This window comes from Lissotriton helveticus, chromosome 7 (assembly GCF_964261635.1).
Source record: "Lissotriton helveticus chromosome 7, aLisHel1.1, whole genome shotgun sequence".
NCBI classification, from domain to species: Eukaryota; Metazoa; Chordata; class Amphibia; order Caudata; family Salamandridae; genus Lissotriton; species Lissotriton helveticus.
Window position 1 is genome coordinate 522,813,567 of NC_136068.1, and position 21,622 is coordinate 522,835,188.

A 21,622-nucleotide genomic window follows, 5' to 3' on the forward strand; every position below is an offset into this window, starting at 1 on the left:
AGCTATTTTGTCTCAGAGAGAGGTGGCCTTGAGTTCGGCCCGTGAAACTTTCGTACTTCACATAGCGAACACCCATACAGAGGTGCACACCCTTTTCAATTAAGATTTGCCTTTCAATTTCAGCAACATGTTTCCGACTATCTTTAACGCATCCTCCACAAAGTCCCTGGCACACTTTTTTAAAGTTGTTACCAGTGGTCTCGTGACTTCATTTGAGAAAATCTTTGGAGTCATCCCTGCTTCCTTTCATTGTATTTTCTGCACTCTGGTTCGTAGATTGGCATTTTTACTTGCATTACCAGCGGACGCTCTTGTGCTTTTTTACATTTTTAAATATGGATGTCCCTCCTATGCAACCTCCGACCCTGCAGCTGCTGACACTGTTCCGCAATCGCATGCTAGAATATTATGGCACAATGCCGTTGGCGATATTAAGCACGGCATATGGATTATCTTTTCGGTTCTCCTACTTCACCTGTGTCCAGCCTGTATTTCACTGCCTGACCTGTGATTTCGATTGGGCCATTGATTTGTGTCATTGCGGACCGGTTTCTCCTGACGTCGACTTTAATCAGCTGATGACTCCTATCATTACTCACGAGTTGGTTTGTCCTGGCGAAAGGATTATGGCTGTGGCATTGATGCATGGACTACTTGGTCCCTGGAATTTACTGGCGGCAGCACAGTCTTTCTTGGAACAGAGCTTTCTTGAAAACCCACCGAGCTGTCCTCTGATGGTGATAGAGGATCCGGTGCTGGGAGAGCACGTATGTTCTTTTCCGCTTTTAAATTGGATGGCTGAACTGTTTTCGGATGAAGACGGTGACTTCCTATTGGAGGCTGTTGCAGCTTATTTTGCATACACAGTTATGTCATAGACCTTTTTCATGTTTGATATGCTGAGTACTAGCATTTCATTGACAATTCATTGACTTATTTGTCAAGTTTTTATTATTTACCTTGCCTATTGGCTTAAGACTCGATAAAGTACTTGGCTGTTTTATTTTTCTTTAGCATTAAATTTTCCTAGTTTTTAATGCTTTACCTTGCGGACCGTCCACATATAAACTTGCAATCTGCTCTCATGAGATGGCACTTCTATTATCTTATTCAGTTCGTTTCCGGATCATGAGGAGGTGTCATCTAGGTCCTGGATATCTTTACACCGTGTTAAGTTAGCATGGACTCATTACCGGTTTAAACGCCATTTTTCCTTTTTTGCAACTTCTGCACACGACACTTAGTTGTTGCTTTAGCTTTCCACCTAGTAGTTCATCGTGGTTTACATGAGAATAATATGTTATTGGTCTACTATCTGCTTTACTTGTTAAACTATATCTGTACAGCGAGTGCTAAAGTTTCAAGAACAACACGATACAGAATTGTTATGAGGTCTGATCTCCACGACTTCATACTCATAACATAAGTGCAACTTCTGCCAATTCTGGGCATGAGGCGGGTTTTATATTGCTTTGCCGAACACACATACACAACAGTTGATGCGGTTCACATGAAGAGAGAGCTGGTGTATGCTGATGTGATTCCTTCAAATCTAAGACACTAAAGTATGGGCACGCCCTAAACCAACACAAAGAGACCTTCTTAGCAAATAATATAATATGTGTATTAGGGAGGGTGAGATATAAGCAGCCGCGGGCCATGGAGGGAGTTACGATGGGGCAGGGAGGCGGGGAGGGGGAGAAGCAGGGTGGAGCCCTCTCTACCTTGCCCCTCCCCCTCCCCGCCTCCCTGCCCCACCGTAACTCCCTCCACGGCCCGCGGCTGCTTATAAGTGTTGCTAACTCTTATTCATTTACAGCATGTTAACATACTGTCACCATTCGCTTTTTATGTACTAGTAACTATGCTGGTAATTTTGCTACTGATAATATGTGTACTTGTATTCTCCACCCTGCTTCTCCCCCTCCCCGCCTCCCTGCCTCACCGTAACTCCCTCCACGGCCCGCGGCTGCTTATAAGTGTTGCTAACTCTTATTCATTTACAGCATGTTAACATACTATCACCATTCACTTTTTATGTACTAGTAACTATGCTGGTAATTTTGCTACTGATAATATGTGTACTTTTATTATCTAAGGTACTACGCCTGAGAAGACGGCATTAGTAAATAAACATTTCAAATACACATCTGTTCTTCTTAACTCCATGTTCTGGTTTCTAAGAAATCTATAACGACCGACTGTTCATGAGTTCCACGTATCCTGAGGTACTATAAGTTCATATTCTGGATTGTCTAAACATTGAGAGTTTGTTATATCCAATGTGACACTGTACCTAGCTTGCTAAGGAGTTTTTGATTACTAACGTGAGTTTTGGGACACCCTAATTCGCCGAGGTTCCAATCCTCTGTCCACAGTTCTGTGTGAGAACAGAAACCCTGCGACAGGGGCACCCCCGACCCTTGCTGGAGCTTCATCACACTTGCGATACAACTCCAGCAATGCGCCACCTTTACGGCACAGATACATCACGCATCTGTGCTGTTTTTGCCCCATGATGCGCCGCATTGTAAATGCAGCACACCATAGGTGACGGAACAGCGGCACAAAATGACTAACACATCCCTGGTGATGCGCCAGTCATCATAAATGTATCCCTATGCTTCTTATCTTGTTAGAGATGAACCGCCATATGTATCATCAAAGTTATTTGCATTTCCTAAATAGCGAACTTTAAGGAATAAATAGCGATTCTTTACCATTCCTAGTTTGCGATGAGCTATTTGCTAATTAGCCGAATGTAGCCCAATGAAGCCCAATGTAGCCCAAAGATGGCCGCCAGACACACAAAAAAACAAATGTAGCCCAAATATCAGCCAGATGTAGCCCAACTATAGCCCAGTGACAGAATGACCAATCAGCTTCGCAAACCTCCGTTACGCGAAGCGGAGCGCTGTTACAGATATATATCTTTTTTTGAACGTTAATTTCTCAAAATCCACTGGAGCACATATATTGAGACCTAGCAAAGGCACATCGGGCTACCAGTCCCTAATATTTGGCCAAGTTTCGTGCAAATCCATTCAGCCGTTCAATTATTATTATTATTTTTTTTTTTTGCCCCGCGGGGCCCTTTTAAAACCTCCACATCAAACCTAGGGGGTCAGCGAGGATCTACTATGCCCCCTTATAGTTATTTCCCCCTTTGTTTTGACCTCCTCTTGTCTCTCGATCCTACCGAGAGACAAGATGGCGGCCGCTACGGACTGTTTGGAATGTTGACAGACGCCGGAGAACCAATCAGCTTCGCTTCACAAAGCTCCGTTGCGCGAAAAGTCCGCGAACCAGTGCGCTGCCCGGTCCGCTGTTACAGATATATATCTTTTTTTAAACGTTAATTTCTCAAAATCCACTGGAGCACATATATTGAGACCTACAAAAGGCACATCGGGCTACCAGTCCCTACAATTTTGCCAAGTTTCGTGCAAATCCATTCAGCCGTTCGGGCTAAAAGTGAGGCCAACCGCCCTATGGAAAACTCAATGTTAAAAACACGTTTTGGGACCCCCCTTTTTTCTCGGCCCCCACTGGACGAACCCCCCCCAAATTTTCAAGGGCTGCTCAGAAACAAAATGTGCCATTTTCCTGAAAATTTCAGCCAATTCCGTCCACAAACGCCAAAGTTATTAGACATAGAATTTTCAAAAAACCCATAGAGAAAAAATCCTAACTATATATACCTACTGGCGACCGCCAGTAGGTAATATATATATATATTTATATATATTATAGATTTATTCATTTATACATATACATATATAGTCCCAAACTGTCAAACTGTGACTACTGAGTGTTTCACATCACATTGTTATTTTTATAACGTCTAATTGCTCGGGTACTTTTACGAACAAGTTTTGTATTCATGGTTTAAGTTATTTTTGCAATTGTTTTAATTAACCGTACAATATTAATAAGCAAAACTAAACAAACAGAACGAAAAAAAAAAAACACATCATAGGGCAGGGTTGGGGTCCTTGTGGGTGGCTCCCTGAGGGACCCCCATGGGGTGAAAGGAATTTTCTTTTCTGCATCTCTGCTGGCTCGCGAGTATTAAGGGAGAACTGAGGCCCTAATCAGCATATGGCTTGGTTGAATCTGCAGGACTTAACTAGTCCTAGAGAACCGAGTGCTTTAATTGGCTAGCGGCAGCATGAACATGAAGAGAAATGTTGTGGCTTCCATTTTAGGTCTTGGGGACTGGGTTCCAATGTTCTGAAAATAAACACATTAAAAAACATATAAGCGGAAGGGTATGGGCACCCTAACTCCCGGGTCCTTGTGGGGCATCCCTGTGATGTGGTCCCTGCCATATTCGCCTTCAAGTGATGGTAGCATAAGCATGTGCCTGATTTAGTGAGGCAGGGCTCCCATTTTTGGGCCATTGCTCTTGGAAATTATTTTCCCCAAACACATACTCACTTTTAGAGCCAATGTCACCCCAGCCAGTGACCCAGCAGTCTAACCCAGATGGAAAGTAGTTTGAGGAGTCTGGCAGACAGATAGGCAGGATGAAATCTGAAAAGCTCATATTTTCTTCCAGCTCCAACAGCATGATGTCACCGGGCCCTCCTTCCTCAGCGAAGAGCGAGTTGACGATGATATTCTTGACTGCCAAACATGCAGAGTTGGGGTTGGGGTGTGACAGCTGGTACATTCCTAGGCACACCCTGTAGCTGGACTTAGGATAGCCCCTGAAAACATAAACAAAATCAAAGAGACTTTATCAAGATATGAAAGTGAGTATATATTTTTCAATCACTTCTTAATACAACATTGTAATTCAGACTTTGGCATAAAACTGGCACTTTCAAGTTTCCAGTTTTAGGGCCAGATGTATGACCCTAAAGGTTTTGCGACCCATTTGCGCATGCAAAATGGCCCTAGGCCATGTACAATTCCTAAATATTTAGGAATTGCGAGTCACAATTAGGAAGGGGTGTTCCCTTCCAAATTGTGTCCACAAATCAATGTACGAATGTTTTATGACCGCAATTGCGGTCGCAAAACACTCGCAAAACCACCCTCTTCAAGGGTGGTAATGCAGTCGCAATTTGGAAGGGGTCCCCAGGGGACCACTTCCACTTTGTGTCTGTCTCTAAAAATATTTTTAAAGGGCAGGCAGTGGTCCCACTACCTGCCCTAAAAAGAATGAAACGAAAATGTTTCACTTTTTTAAAAAAATGCATCCCGTTTTCCTTTAAGGAAAACGGGCTGCATTTAAAAAAAAATGCTTTATTTAAAGGCAGTCCCAGACTTGGTGGTCTACTGTGCCCAGTAGGCCACCATACCTGGGAGGGCCTATCATTCTTAATGGGCTCGCAAATTGCGAGAGGCTCATTAATATTAATGAGCCTTGCAATTTGCGACCCTTTGTGAATTGCAAACAGTGTAAAACACACTGTTGTACATGTCAAATAGCACCTCACAAGTGGCACCTCGCAAATTGCGACTCACAAATGAGTCGCAATTTGCAAGGTGCAATTTTGCTGGTCGTACATCTGGCCCTTAATGTTTACTTCGGAATTTAGTCAAACTAACATTCATGAAACAAAAAAGTAATTCATTAATGTATTTTCATTATAATTTCATTGACAGCCAGTGCTTGAAAAAACAGTCATTTATGCAGACGCTGTAAGAAAGCTACTCAAAGTTACAATCTTTTTTAGACAACACAGGCATATGAATCCAAATCAGCAGTTAAGGGTTCAACTCTGTGTCCTGGGAACAGAGGTTCCAAACAAGTAGGTGAAGGAAGTAAATTTAAAGTAAAATTTCGACTTGCAGACCGCATTCGAATTACACTTTAAAATGTGTTTCTAGTGCTATAGAACTGTTTTCACATATTAAAAATGTGTCTGCTTTAAATGTTCAAAAGAATCACTTCAGAATATATTTCATGACACGTATTAAAATGTGCTTGCCTTATAATGTGTAGGAACTCATTAAAACACATTTAATTTGCTAAAAGAATAACTTAGGAAAACACACATAGGGAAATGTGCTTGCTTAACTGTATATGAGAATAACATGAATACAATTTTGGTACCTATTTTTCATACATAATGTGCCACTTTGCTTAGGACCAAGCCTATTTCTCTTGACTTCTGCTCATAAGCTAAATAGAAATTTGTTAGGACATTTTGCCTAGTACCAGCATCCTGCTAGAGAATGAACTGACTTCAATATTATGTTCCCATCACTTCATCATGCCATATTAGATCATTTTACAGAACAGTAATCCTGCTGTGAATTCATAGTGAATAAACTAATAGAATGAACAATAATATAGATATATTTTATTTGTGCTTAGCTAAAACATCATTGATATTTGTTTCAGCCTCTGACTAGCCTTTGCATTCGCATTAGACACAGAGAGCAGCTTTAGCTTAGGTAAGTAGGTTCTCATGAGAACTTTTCTCCTTGTTTGAAATAATGGCTACAGTGTTTAACTACGTACCAGTGTGAATGTTTACTGTGGGAACAGTAAGAAGAAGCAACAGATATTGATGACACCATCAGATAAGCTGGGTTACATTGGAGGAGAATACTAAAAGTTACTAAAGGTTTGTTAATATTATTGTGTGATTTATATTAATGCATGTTCTTAGCAAGGTAGGAGAAACGACCCATCATTGTTACTCTGAGACTCGCTTGGAGAAGACCCTTTTCCCTTATCCCTTGTTGCCGACAGCTTCTGCTAAAGAAGATTTCAATCTTATTCAATTTCCCTGTTCAATGCTACTGCACTGATCAATCCTCATTCACTGATATTCAGACAGATTCTGCTGCAGATGTGGGAATGATTGATTTTCCAGAACGACTCTGTTCTATCTATGCTCCAAAATCTTGCTATTTCCTGAAAAGGGAATTCTTCATGTGTTTCTCTGCATGGGGTAGATCAGGCTCTCAGCTAGTTTAGTGAAAATCTCCTTTATGGAACACTCTGTATTGATTTATGCTGTCACTACACAACCTTTTATTCATTTGTTCTGTAAGCTTGGTTAATCTGAATAAAGATGAAAAAAACATGCTAATCCTTTAAGATAAATAAAGGTTTTGAAAACTTAGCTACCCTCCCATCATTGACTGAACATTAATGATCTGACAGGTGATGATATGAGCATGATTTGTGTTTTTGTTCCAGCTCCATTCGAAACAAGGTGGCAAAGGTCCATCGACCTGTCAAGCGCCATTGGGATTTCCAAACAGATGAAATCTGCAAGTTGGGGTGTTTAGTCTTAAATAAATTCTGGCCAATCCTATCAGGTGCTAACATAGGTGAGGCTATTTAAGTGGCCCTGCCAGCTCTTCTGAAAAGACCAATCTTAAGACCTTATTTGAATTTTAAATTGATTTCGCAAAATTTAAGGGGGTGAGTTTTAAAGGGTTGTTACCCGAACTGCAGCTGTGTTCCCTCAAGAAGCACTCATTTTGTCTCACCAGAGACATATTTGGCTGTCAGTCAGATCTTTTGTAATGAATAAGAACACACTTCGAAAGAAGCTTTGAGTCAGCCACTTTCAGGCATTGGGTCCTTTGGGTCTAGCCTCTTCAGTCATTACTTGTTGATGATTTCATTAACATTGTGGATCAGTCCAAGTTAGTGATACTTTGCTCTGATTGGGTCTCCAGTGTATGAGTTCACCTTTGGAGGAAAGCTATTGGTCTTATTATCAATTAACAAGGCATCAGAGCAGAAGGAGATATTGTCTGCCCAGTGTCTTTATAAACGGGACTCTGTAGAACTGGCTGCTGGTCAGGCAGACTTTTGTTTGCTCCCTCAGACCTATGGCTAATAGAAAGAAAGATTGTCTGTCTGCCATTTTTGTAAATGGGACCTCCTGTGGCTTACACATGCGCATCTCAAGCTCTTACTGTTCTTTTAATGAATGATTACAGATGTCATCTTCTAGTCACTCAAAAAGGAGCTCAGGCATAAAAGCTGTTCACTGAGAAATTTCACAAAACAACAATTATATTTGTCCAAGTTAGAACTGTTTAATATTATCACCTATAAATATCAGGAAAATAGATTGTCATGTTGCATTTTTACAATAGTTTACTAATCATTGTTAACCAGTTGAGCTGAACTAATATCCTAAAATAACTTAACATAGCAAGGGACAAATTACTCTTCCAAAAGGTGATATGGTTGGTTGATTCTGTGTAGTCCTTACTTTATGTCTATTGCTGGTCTGTTGATTAAGTTCAGAGCTCTGATTGTCTTCCAGACATGTAGGCTCCACTCTTGCACCAACCTATGCCTATTCATGGCCAGGCTCACAAAGATTTCATTGCCTCTGACTGGAGAAAGAGGATTGTGTCTTGAGAGATAAACAGCAGCATTTCAGCTGCCATAGCTTGCTCGGGAGGACCACTAATAACATGTGATGGTATCTCTAAAGCAAATGGGCCATTGGCTGCAATACAGGGTAGGTGTGTGCAAGGGTTTGTGTTCGTATATGTAATCCGTAATATTGGTGATAGCTAATGTGGACCATTAAGTGTCTTTTAACCACAGAAGGAGCATGCCAACCCTGGAACTGGAAGTAGTTTACCAGAAGCTTTGACCAGATTCTAATTCAAAAGGAATAGTTGTTAGTGTTTAAAGGGACAAAAGAAACATTAGGATACCCGTTTTTACACAGAGCTGGGTACCTAGGGCAGATGTACACACCCCATTACCACTCTCTTCATAACAGACTTCCCTCACAGATCAGTCATGCTGAGCTTTACTCCATCTTAGAGAAATCCAGTTGTTAGATTGGCAAATCTGGTACCATAGTTCACCTGCATTCCCATGATTTATTCCAGCTTTGTGCTCCACTGTGGAATTCAGGATTTTTACTAAATTAGTCCATCTCAGCAACTTTGGGTTCTCACCCTTGATTGCTATCATCCACTTCAGTAGTTTGTGTTTGTTTGTCCACCAATCTTGTACCAAGCAAATAAAGCCAGAACCTCCTCGGACCCGCACTATCGCAAAACATTCTTTTTCAGTGGCTGTCCAGTGCTGTTCTCCAGGAAGTAGTCTGCAGCTGATAATGGCCACTGGGCACTCTCCTCCATGGACATCTAGTTGAGACAGTACTGCTCTAACTCCCTTATCTCAGGTGAAAAGGACTTACCATAGTCAGCCTTCAACTAGGTGTCTTACATAGAGCTGCTTTCCGGACTTCATAGGCCTTCTGGCACTTTTCAGTCCAAATCACTTTCTTGGACTGCTTCTTGGTTCTCAAGACTGTCAAGGGCATAACTATGGACCAATAGTTGGCCACAAAGTTTCTAAACTATCCAGTGATGTAAAAGGAGTCTGTTCACTTGAGTCTGGATAGTGGCAATCGACAAGGCGAATTTGAGCTTAGCATCAAATGTTTAAATCTTTGTGTTGCCCCCCGATGCTCAAGGTAGACTACAGAGAGCTATTCCCACCCTACATCCTGATCAATAGCTGCTCTAGAGGCCTCCATTGGTTTTCAAATGAATTGCAAAATATTGCAACGGTATCCAGTTAGGCCACACAGAACTCTTCTAGGCCTAAGAAAGCATAGCTCACTAGATCCCGAAAAATAGCTGTAACATTCTTGAGCACAATGAACATGACCCTAAGCTTTTCCAATCACTCTGTTGTAGAGAATGCACTCTGTTCCTTGGCACAGGTACTAATGCTTTCTGCCAATAGCCACTGCTTAGATCAAAAGGTACTCAAGAAGGGAATAGCACTCAGCTAGTTCACTTCATCATCCACTCTGGGAATCGATAGTGCATCCATCTTGTACACCTTATTGGTAGTCCACACAGAAATGCAAGACATTGTATCCTACTTAGGCACTAATACTACTGGACTGGCCCTTGGACTATGAGAATGCTCAATTGATCCCAAGTACAACATCTTAGCAACTTCTGCCTTGATGCTCTCATGGACTCCGTCCAAAATCCTGTGGATCTTGCTCTTTAATTCCAAGATTCAAAGAGAAAAAATATTCGGGAGGGATCAATACCGAAATCCTATACAAATTAAGGGTATTGATTCCCTGATTGGGGGAACACAATTCTCAATATTATTTTCGGATTATTTTATATACAAATGATCACATGCCTAGTCATTGTAGGGATTACTAATTTTATTTGTAGTAATCCGTACTAAAAGTAATTAGTCTTTTTATATTTTTTACATTTTATCATATCAAATGCACATATATACATACATACATCTCAGTTTCAAAGAAATATCTATATACACATTCTTAAATAGAAAAGAACTCTATTACACAAAAGCAATTCTTTTTTTCACCCAACGAAGAACTATTAAATTAAAGAGAGTTCCCCCCTATCCACTAAGAAGAAGTTGTGTACCAACACAATCGATTATACAAATTCTTGAATCAAAATTTCAGATTGTGTTCAACAAAAAAGTTCACTCTAGTACAATGTATCAACAGACTCCTCTTGTCAAAAAATGGCGTGTCAACGCGTTTCGGCCTCCAGGAATCTTGGCCTCCTCAGGACAAGGGTGATTAGAGAACCTATACATACACAAAAACAGGCCCACACAGTGTCAGGTCTATCTAGTTCAAAAGACAAATGTCTCTGCGCCACCCTAGTGCAAGGTAACTGCCACCAACACCAGAGGTGAGAACGGGTTAGAAGAATCAAGAACCACCGTGTAATTCAACCACTCCACAAAACCAGTGTTTCCACGTGAGAAAAATAAATCAAACTAAAACCAAATCATGACCATGCGCCACCTTAAGCCCTTCAACACAGGTACAGGTACGGAAATAATTGGTAAAACAAATAAACCAACACAATCAATGACGGAACAAACAACTCTAGTGTCGACCAAAGAGATCTTCACAAGTGGATAGCATCCAGGCTATCCCAGTGAACAGCATAAAAGTATCAGCACCCAGAGAGACAGGGGAGGGCCAGTAACTTACTACTCTTCCAACTGAAGCTTGGTTTCCAGATAACATCATGGGGACTAGATAACCTCCTATTAGGATCGAGCAAAATACAGTGGAAGGAATTACTCAGTCCGTGGCTCTAATAAACAAGAAAGTCAAAACATAAATGGTATACTAAACCAAGCCTATTCGTTTAAACATCGAGTCCACTCTCTTACCTGGTAAAACAGAGACATTCCTTAGTAAACACTCGCTGCTGGTCCCTAACACGGTGGCCCCCCATCCTCTTAAATCGTTCTAGCGGTGTCCGCCAACTCTGTAAACAAAGGGCACCAATATTAAAGTAAACACTATTGGTCGCCCTCCCACGGCACTATATCCTACTATTAATTCACTGTCTTCCCAAAGTAACCATACACACAATGGTCACGTACCTGTGCATTCCAAAGTTTTACACGTAAGACCTCTATGCTCTTTCAGATCCAGCGAACATCTAACGCGGGAGCGAGCACCCAACTAGAATGTTGCTCAGCGTCCCACGTGATCGTTCCTTCCGGGTCACATGATCGGCCCTAACATGACCGGTAACTGAAAAAGGACTACAGCCTACAAGGTGTATACTCCTTAATTCAGTTCACTTATACTCCAAAACTCTTGGACAAAAGGGCTTCAGCTCCAACATGTTCTGACCCTCCTGATACCCGGCCATTGCCATCTCTAGGCATACCATTCCTCATCAGCTCTTGAATTGTCTATGTTTTTTTCTTTACCGAATCATGTATTGCACCTTTAACTTCCTGAAACCAACCAAACAATTCACTACATCCTTCTGAGGTGGCTCAGATGTTCCTTTCCACCCTGCTGTGCTCAGGGGAAGTGGGCAAGCACTGTGTAACCAATTGGAAATTCAATGGGAATACAACCCAATCCCTTCTGTAAAAAATCTGTATAGATGCATATTTGTGGATGGTATGCAATGGGGAAGTGGTAGGTCACACCAGTCTGCACCACATCTCACTCATATATGAGGAGATAAAGTTAATTCCTCGGTCAGAAATCGCTGTTTTAGGAAATACAACCCTAGAAAAGATCCATACAAGAGCCCTACCTGCTACCTTAACTGTTGTGCTCCATAGTAGTACCACCTCTGGATACATGGTGACATGAACCACCACAAGCAAGCTGTACTTGTTGCCCTATTACTCCTCCAATACTACTACTAGCAGTGCACTATGGAATGCCTTGATTTTACCAATTGACCTACTGCTCAATTGGTAAGTAGGAGAAGTTCTACAGAACCTCTTTGTGTCTCTTTGCATCCCTGGCTAATAGAACAAAGGGCCCAACCCTTCCTGGGTCTTGTTTATCCCCAAGTGCTATGATAAGGACTCCTCCTTCGCTACTGACATCAGAAAGATCCTGAGCACTAAGGGAACTTTGACTAATGCTTGGCTATGGATTCACGGGCTCAATATGCTAGTTTAGTTGTTTATTGTCATTAGCAGACAGTCTTACAATATATAGCAATTAACAATAATCACTACAGAACATAATTAAATATTTATCATTATATTATTAAATAGGCATGGAACACTCATAAACACCATCCACACATACAGTCATACCTATGCCCAACTCGCATACTTAGCTAATGCTAATGCCACATATGATAAAATGCCATAAACCTAAAAAACAGTGAAGAGTACCCTCTATACTTGCATTCATGCAGAATAAATAATACAACTCATAATGAAATAGGTTTAAAAACCTGTATATAACTATTGTGGTTAATCTTCATACAAAGTGACAAGAAAGATATAGGGCCCGATTACGAGTTTGGCGTACCATCCGCTGTGGGTCCGCCAAATCCATGGTGAGACTGCCCACTAGATCAGGAGTTTTTTCCTAGCCTGGCGGGTGGTCCTGCAGTGGTGGTCTGTCAGGCTCATTAAAGAGCCTAACAGGCAGACTGTCAGAGTGTCGACTGCACCTTCCTGCAGGGTGTGGCATACATGCCACACTGTCGGGAATTGGGAGTGCAAATTGAGGGAGCACTACATGTGCCCCCCCCACACCCAAATACAACAGGGGGCCCTGTTAGGGCCCTCTTTCTTGCCATTCTGCCACCCTTTTCATGGCAGGCTCACTGCCATGAAAAGGGCGGTGAACTGGCAAGTCAGAATATGCTCGGCGGTGCCAGCTGCGGCACCACCAGCATATTCCTGCTTGGTTGAAGACTGCTGGGCCAGCGGGATCCTTGATCCCAGCAGTGCAGGCAGTATCATGGGGGTCTGACCAATGTAGTTGTAATACTGCGGGCAGTCCTGCTGTGCAGCGGTTGTTTGACCACCACTGCGATTACGGATGTCCTACGGACTGCAGTAGTCATAATTATTTCCACAGCAAAAGATACAATCCATCGGTTGAAAAAGGTTTTGTATAAAATAGCAAGAACAATGGTTACTTTCAATATCCTAAAGTGCAATCACAATTTTCTTTTTTTTTCTAAAACTGCCTTTCCATTCACTATACACCTCCTAACATACAACCAGAGAAACTTAGTCAGTTAACTAGGTAAACCTTAGCCTGCTATGTGTATTATGGCAGCATTCATAAATCCCCCCACATATCGGGGCTAATCTGAGACATCCACTTATTTAGCACAAACTTCCAAGCATGGCAAATGTACATATTGCACTAATAAAGGTTATGTATCATTCAGGTGTTTAACCAACGGCCACACTACCCATAAGCAAGAAGACACAGAGCTGAAAATGATTTACTGAACTATCTTAAAACAAAGTGTTAGAGCCTCCGATGTTGACCTAATAGTGTACAATTTAAATAAGGGGAATAACTATGAATGAATTAATAAGGTCTTGTAAAGCGCAGCTTAGCCCAACGGCATCAAGGCGCTAGTGCGGGTCATCCAACACACAAATCAGAGGGGACAGCTTTACAAATATGCCTCAGAGAAAAGCCAGGTTTTTAAGGCCTTACGGAACAGAGAGATAGAGGGCTGCCCTGCTAGCTCTGGAGGGAGAAAATTCCACAGTCTGGGCGCCGCAGTGGAAAACACTCTACCGCCCCATTTTGCCTTGGCAAACCTGGGGACCGCAAGAAAGTTTTTGTTGGAAGAACAAAGAGATCTACTGGGGGTATAAAGATGAACAAATGACTTGATACCCTCCGGGCCAGTGCCATAAAAGGCTTCATGGGACAAACATAACATTTTAAAGGTGATCCTACAGTGCATCGGAAGCCAGTGTAAGTTCTTTCGTGCCACCGAGGCTGAGGCAAATCTAGGGAGGTTCAATACCATCCTCGCCGCAGCATTCTGGCCCATTTGAAGATGATGAATGAGACTCTTGTTAATGCCCAAGTAAAGGGCATTACAATAGTCCAGTCTGGAAGAGACTAATGCTAGCGTGGCCTGTTTCCAAGCATCTGGGGAAAGATAATGGGAGATCTTTCTGAGGATCCTGATGATCCCACAGCAAGTGGAAATGGTCTTGTTTACCTGATGGTCAAAGGAAAGGGCAGTATCCATTAACACCCCTAAGTTCTTACCATACTGGCCTGGGTGGGGAGATTCCCCAAGTGAGGGCGGCCACCAATCCCTTGACCAGATTTCCTGATTACCCCCAAAGATTAATACCTCCGTTTTCTCCCCGTTCAATTTCAGGAAGTTCTGAACAATCCACTGAGAGACAGCCTCCATGCAGCTCCTGAAATTCTGGGCAGAGTTCTTCACTGAGTGAGTGAGAGAGACCATTATTTGGGTATCGTCTGCGTAGGACAACACCTCCAACCCAAATGATCTCACAACCCTCGCAAGGGGGGGGGCCACATAGATGTTAAAAAGTGTCTGGCTCAATGAAGAGCCCTGAGGGACCCCACAGTGCAAGGGTTTAGGGGCAGAAAGAAACTGACCCAGTTTCACTCTCTGTTCCCTTTCGTTGAGAAAGGAGGCAAGAAGACTCAAGGCAGGGCCCGACACCTATCTCCCTAAGAAGAGACACCAGTATAGAAGGAGACAGAGTGTCGAAGGCCGCTGTCAGATCCAGCAGGACCAGGAGAGTGGTATGGCCCTTGTCAACCTGAGAACGGATATTGTTAACGACTGCAATGAGAGCAGTTTCCGTACTATGATGTCTCCTGAAATCAAGTTGGGAGCTATCCAAGAGGGCAAAGTCCCTGAGATAGGTACTAAGGTGGAGATTAAGATAGGACTCCAACATTTTTGCGGGAGCAGGAAGTAGGGAAATAGGGCAGAACTTTTTCAAGACGCCTGGGTCCAGGGCAGGTTTCTTCAGGAGTGGTTTTACAAACGTCGTCTTCCATAAGGAGGGAAAGACTCCCTCCAAGATGGCACAATTCATAACCTTCATGAGAGGTGGAATAACCACTTCCCGGCAGGCTTTCAGTACTTTAAGCGGGCAGGAGTCTAAGGGAGAGCCCGACTTAGTATTATCTAGAAGCTGAGCCATAATCTCACGTGACAAAAGGGGGAAAGACAGAAGACTCGGAAACTGCTCACCAGGCAAACTCCAGACCCCAGAGGAGGCCGGAAGGTTAGATGGTCCAATGCAGGAGTTTAAAGATTCAAGCGTAACATAGATATCCAGGATCTTTGTATTAAAAAAGGCAGATATTTTATCGCACAGATCCTGAGATTCCACTATTGAATCTACTACATGAGGAGAAGTTAAGGAATCTATGACATTAAAAAGATCTCTAGGAGAATTAAGGGAGGCGGTGACTTTAGAAAAATAGGCTGTTTTTTCCTCCCCAATAGCTAGTTTATATTCTTTTAGGCATAGTTTGTGTCGTTCTTTCTCCGAGGGATCAAGATGAACCCGCCATAGCCTCTCCTGTTTTCAACAACCTTGTCTCAGCTGTCTGAGTCTATCTGAGTACCAGGGGGCCGAAGGACTCTTCCTCGCTGAATGATGCTTTTTGGGAGGGGCCAGGATATCCATTGCTCCTGCAAGAGTATGCGAGAATTCCAGAGCAGCTGAATTAACATCCAGCGAATCAGCAGACTCCAGCTTATTCAGAAAGGGGGAGAGTACTTCATTATTGACAGATTTAAAATTCCTTCCAAGTTTCTGCTTCCTGGAGCCCGGCGAGGGAAGTACTGGTTCCTGAGAAGACAGGTCTAGCGATACAGCAAAGTGGTCAGACCATGCTAAGGGGACCGGGGGTCCCACCCTCAACCTAGGGTCATTAGAAAAAACCCCATCGAGGGTGTGGCCTGCCAGATGGGTAGGGCCTTCCACCAACTGGGCCAGACCACAGCAGTCCAGGGTTTCCAGGAGAACTTGGGTATCTCTACATCCCGTATTTTCCAAATGGAAATTAAAATCACCAAGGAGAGTGATATTAGGCCTCTCAATAAATGGCTCTAACAGTTTGATAATGTCCTGACTAAAAGAAGATCTAGGCACAGGTTGTCTATAGAACAAGAGGCCAAAAGATGAATCAGAAGGGCGGGAATTAATAGAGAAGTAGAAAGCCTGGAAAGGATCAGAGGGAGTAGAGAGAGACTGGGTACGGCAGATAAGAGAGTCCTTGTACAGGATTCCTAGTCCTCCTCCTCGGTGACCTATTCTGTCCATCCTGGACAGCGTGTAGCCGGTAGGAATAGCATCAACCAGGTCGGGTCCCGAGGCGTTCGTAGCCCAGGTTTCTGTAATAAACACCCAAGTCGGATTCCTAGCTGAGATAAAGTCTCTAAAAGCGATATTATTTTTTACTAGCGATCTGGCATTAATAAGAAACCCTTTTTCAACAATCAAGCTAGAGGCAGGCTTAGACACAGTAAGATCGGTCAAGGACTTCATTGCAGGCCCCTTTTTAAAATCACAGCTTTGGCACCCACCAAACATTCTATCCAGGAGAGCCTCAGGGTCATATGTATGGTGGTAAGATTTAGTTGTGGGCCTAAGTTCTAACAAAAGCTTTTTAGCATAACAAGATCTTACTTGGGTGGAAGCAGCGGATGAGGCAGCCTCCCTGGCCCCTGGCACGATCGTGGCATGGACTGCGCAGAGGGGCTTGCCTTTGGCGCTCCCACTGCGCGAGTCCGCTACGCACGGAACCTGTCATGTGAATTAAATAGGGAAAGCATAAAGACGCTAACCCGACTCGTGACTTTCGCCCCCCAATCAGGAAATGACCTGAAATCTGTGCCGGCGCCCTTCACAACAAGCGGAAAAACCCGTGTTGGAACAGGACGCTGGCAAAAGAGGCTACCGGGAAAGCAGCTTAAGGTAAGCGAGCAAAAGACAGAATAAAGTTAAACATTAAAAGTTATTTGTAAAATCACAGCGTACTTTCCTGAGGCAAAAGCAAGCAGCAGATAAATGCATCTATGACCGCTACGCGCGGAGCCTGTTATGTGCATTAAATAAGGAAAGCGCAGAGACACTAACCCGACTCGTGACCTTTCCCCCCCCCTGAAATCTGTGCCGGCGCCCTCCACAACAAGCGGGAAAACCCGTGGTGGAACGGGGCGCTGGCAAAAGAGGCTACTGGGAAAGCAGCTTAAGATAAGCGAGCAAAAGACAGAATAAAGTTAAACATTAAAAGTTATTTGTAAAATCACAGCGTAATTTCCTGAAGCAAAAGCAAGCAGCAGATAAATGCATCTATGACTGTCTATGACTATGGTTGATAAGCTTTGTTAAACTTTGTGCAAAATAGCAGAAGTTGCTTAACAGTATATATTTCGGGACACAATCCAATAGTCACTTCCCTTTTGACACCTACCACATTTTGCATGGTATTCCCTGATTGGAAAAGTCCCCAACCTAAACCTAATATATAGGGTGCATTTAAGTTCAGGATAGGTTGAATACAAGTACTAGTCAGCACATAGTTCCAATTTCTATACAAGGTAGCTAGCTAATAAGCTACCTTCCCATATATTCAACATTTTGTCCTGTAGTTTAATTTACCAATAACAGTTGTGAACAGTTTTATTGATTTTGGGCCAATGTGAGTGGTGTCCTTCCAGAAATGCTCTAGATGTAGAGTTAAAATACGTTTTTTTTTTACATATCCCAGCCAGTCACTACTGCCCCTGCCTCCATGAGGGACCAATTTCTAAAACTTATTTTAGGTAAATTGCTGCACAAGGGTACTGGTGTAGATGCACTCAATATACAACTAACAAATGGAATATCCCTCAGGAGTAAGAAACACTGAGAAGTGGGGAATGTTACATCCCACACCTCTATACCACTCCTAAGGAAGTGGAAAAAGGAAAGAGGGTCAGAGATAGATAGATAGATAGATAGATAGTTAGATAGATAGATAGATAGATAGATAGATAGATAGATAGATAGATAGATAGATAGATAGATAGATAGATAGATAGATAGATAGATAGATAGAAAGGGATTGTTGCATTTATGAAGTGATGACAAAATATCACAAGTAAGAATATCATTATTTTTAGTGTTTTATATTATTTCTTGGTGTATTTTAATTGTGGAATATTTTTAAAATGTAGGTTTACCATGTATTAAAATGTGAATGTATATTTATTACTTAAACAAATAAAATATGTTTGTATTTGTATATGATTATTAATTATTTAACATATAAAATGGTTCTAAATGTTTAATTTTGTGTTATTTTTATAAAATTTACAAATTATTATGTAATCTTTTTCAAATATTTTATATATTGTATTTTTTTGCATTCTAATGTCCATGGTAATATTCTTGTATTTATTTACTTTTATTTTATGACAAATTAACATGGTATTATTTTTAGTGTTTATTTGACAGTAATATTTGTTATATTTATATTCTTTTATTTTTGTAACTATGTTTATGATGGGAAATATATTAACTTTTATATAGTTAAGTTTATTTTTTTAATGTTGTTACATTGATGTGGGAATAGTAAGGATAAAGCTTTCTGATTGGAACTATTTTCTGTGCTGTTGCTTAGATTGGAGTGGAAATGGTAAATATACATCCCCATAGTCTAACATTTTTCTCAATATGGTTTAGATTGAAGTGTCAATAGTAAATGAACACACCTCAAAGTCTATACTTTCCCCAGTGTAGCATTAACTGGAGTGAGAATGGTAAATCTGCAATCCTTATAGGTTAACATTTTCCATACTGTGGCTGAGATTGGAGTCGGGATAGTATATTCACATCCTTTAAAGTCCAACACTTTCCACAATGTGACTTAGTTTGGCGTGGGAATAGTAAATGTACACAACTTAAGGTCAACACTTTCTCCAGTGTAGCTTAGATTGAGGGGTATACAATCACTATTCCCACTCCAAAGTCTAACTCTTTCCTAAGTCTGACTTAGATTGAAGTGTACACCTACACCCCTCTGACTCTTTTTATAATGTGGATTTCTTTGGAGTAGTAACATTAGGGGCCCCATTAGGATGGCCGGCGGATTGCCCCCGTCGGCCCGGCGGTGGTCACCACCGGCACGGTGTGGGCAATCCGTCCGCCATCCGTGTTGAAAAGACCCCCCGCCATATTAATATGGCTGGGGGTTCCGCGGCAGACGCAAGTCGACCGGGGCGGAAAAGGCTGCAATATGGTGATAGTGTCTGTCAGACACCGCCAGCCATATTACAATGTGCGTGTAGGAATGCCTTGCCACCATGGAAAGGCATGCGGAATCTGCTAGGGGGGCCCGTTGCGGGTCCCTAAGGACTCTAGGGGGGTGAGAGGTGCACATGGGGGTACCTATGGTACCCCCCTGCAGTTCCATGCACAACATGGCAGGCACCGCACGGTGCCTGCCATGTTGTGCATGGAAGTGCACAACATGCCTCCCTAACATTGTACCGCCCGCCACAATGTAAGGGATGCAGGATGCGCCCGCACTGTGGCAGGCGCATCCTAATCGCAGGCACGGGACCCCCGCCCTTATGGTGGGCCGTCTCTTTGTACGACAGGATGGCGGGCAGACAAAGTCTGCCTGCCATCCTAATGTGCCCCTAAGCGTGCACCCTTTAAAGTTGAACACTTTCTTCAATGTGGCTTAGATTGTATTGAGATTAGTATATCTTCTCATCTAAAAGTTGAATATTTTTCGTAATGTTGCTTAGGTTGGATTGGGAGTAGTAAATCTATGCCCCCCCATGTCCAACAATTTCCTCAATGTGGCTTATTGTAATGGGAATAGGGATTCTATATCTGCTAAAATTGCATTTTTCTATGTTAAAGATTATAGCTGTGTGGGTATAATACATTTACATCAATACAGGCACAACATTTTAGTATTATACTTTATATTACATTCGTGATATTGAATTAAAGTTTAAGCAAGGACACATTGATTTAGTAAGGTATGTTTTCTTTTACATTTGTTTACATTTTTTTTTGACACTTTTACATTTTGTGTACCTTTTTAAGGTAATGTAATATTTGGCATGTTTTATTTCAACATATACAAATGTTTTTCTGCTGTTTTTTCATATTTTTGGTACATATTTAAATTTTTACATGTACTAATAATTTATTAACATGTTTTTATTTTTCACATATTCAAACATGTATTTTATACATATACATTTTATATTATGTTTAAAAAATATATGTTTTCTTACTCAGTTTTTGTGATAATAATAATAGCAAGAATTTTTTATTTCTAATTTTCAAAGTACTATATATTAGGTAATGTAGTTTTTCAATATATATATATATATATATATATATATATTGTTGCAGCAAATGCGCACCTGCGCTTTTCAACAGGCACACGCAGCGCTCCTTAGCTGTCCAGCCTGCATGCCTCTCACGCCTCGCAGCTCACCTTTTCTCCTTATTTGTACACATGTGCCCGACGCGTTTCGAGGCTGGCCGCCTCTTCTTCATGGGGCATGATTCAAAAAGACAGGCAAGGCTCTCATGCTCGTTTGGCACTAGCTTTATTTCACTAGTAGGGGAACGCCCTGAGTGGGCGTGGCTACATCGTCTTGTCACCATCAGGAGTGATGGTAGTTGTAGTCCTGAATGAGAGTCCATATGAGATACCTTAGTTCGGTGGCCTGAAGTGTTGAAAAATGATTAGCCAATGTTTATAAACCCTTGAGTAGGGGGAGAGCTGGCGAACTGCAAGGCAATTATTGTCCATGGGAACGCTGCACCAGGAACCTTGCTTTGTGCGAGGACCGGCCTCTCCGCGCTGTGTGGCAGTAGGAAACTGCAGCCGGTGATGGTGCTCTGTTGCACGGCCAGGGGCAGCCGTGAGGAAATTTTGTTGCAGCAAATGCGCACCTGCGCTTTTCAACAGGCACACGCAGCGCTCCTTAGCTGTCCAGCCTGCATGCCTCTCACGCCTCGCAGCTCACCTTTTCTCCTTATTTGTACACATGTGCCCGACGCGTTTCGAGGCTGGCCGCCTCTTCTTCATGGGGCATGATTCAAAAAGACAGGCAAGGCTCTCATGCTCGTTTGGCACTAGCTTTATTTCACTAGTAGGGGAACGCCCTGAGTGGGCGTGGCTACATCGTCTTGTCACCATCAGGAGTGATGGTAGTTGTAGTCCTGAATGAGAGTCCATATGAGATACCTTAGTTCGGTGGCCTGAAGTGTTGAAAAATGATTAGCCAATGTTTATAAACCCTTGAGTAGGGGGAGAGCTGGCGAACTGCAAGGCAATTATTGTCCATGGGAACGCTGCACCAGGAACCTTGCTTTGTG

At 42.3% G+C, this 21,622-nt stretch overlaps 1 protein-coding gene across 1 annotated transcript in view; it reads right to left on the bottom strand.

The window, feature by feature from the left end:
* Positions 1–21,622, bottom strand: part of LOC144768709 (serine protease 33-like) — a 422,982-nt gene that overhangs the window by 151,685 nt on the left and 249,675 nt on the right. The window contains exon 4 of the mRNA XM_078652575.1: positions 4,441–4,712. Within this exon, the coding sequence (XP_078508701.1) occupies positions 4,441–4,712 (272 nt within the window). The remainder of the gene's footprint in view (positions 1–4,440; positions 4,713–21,622) is intronic.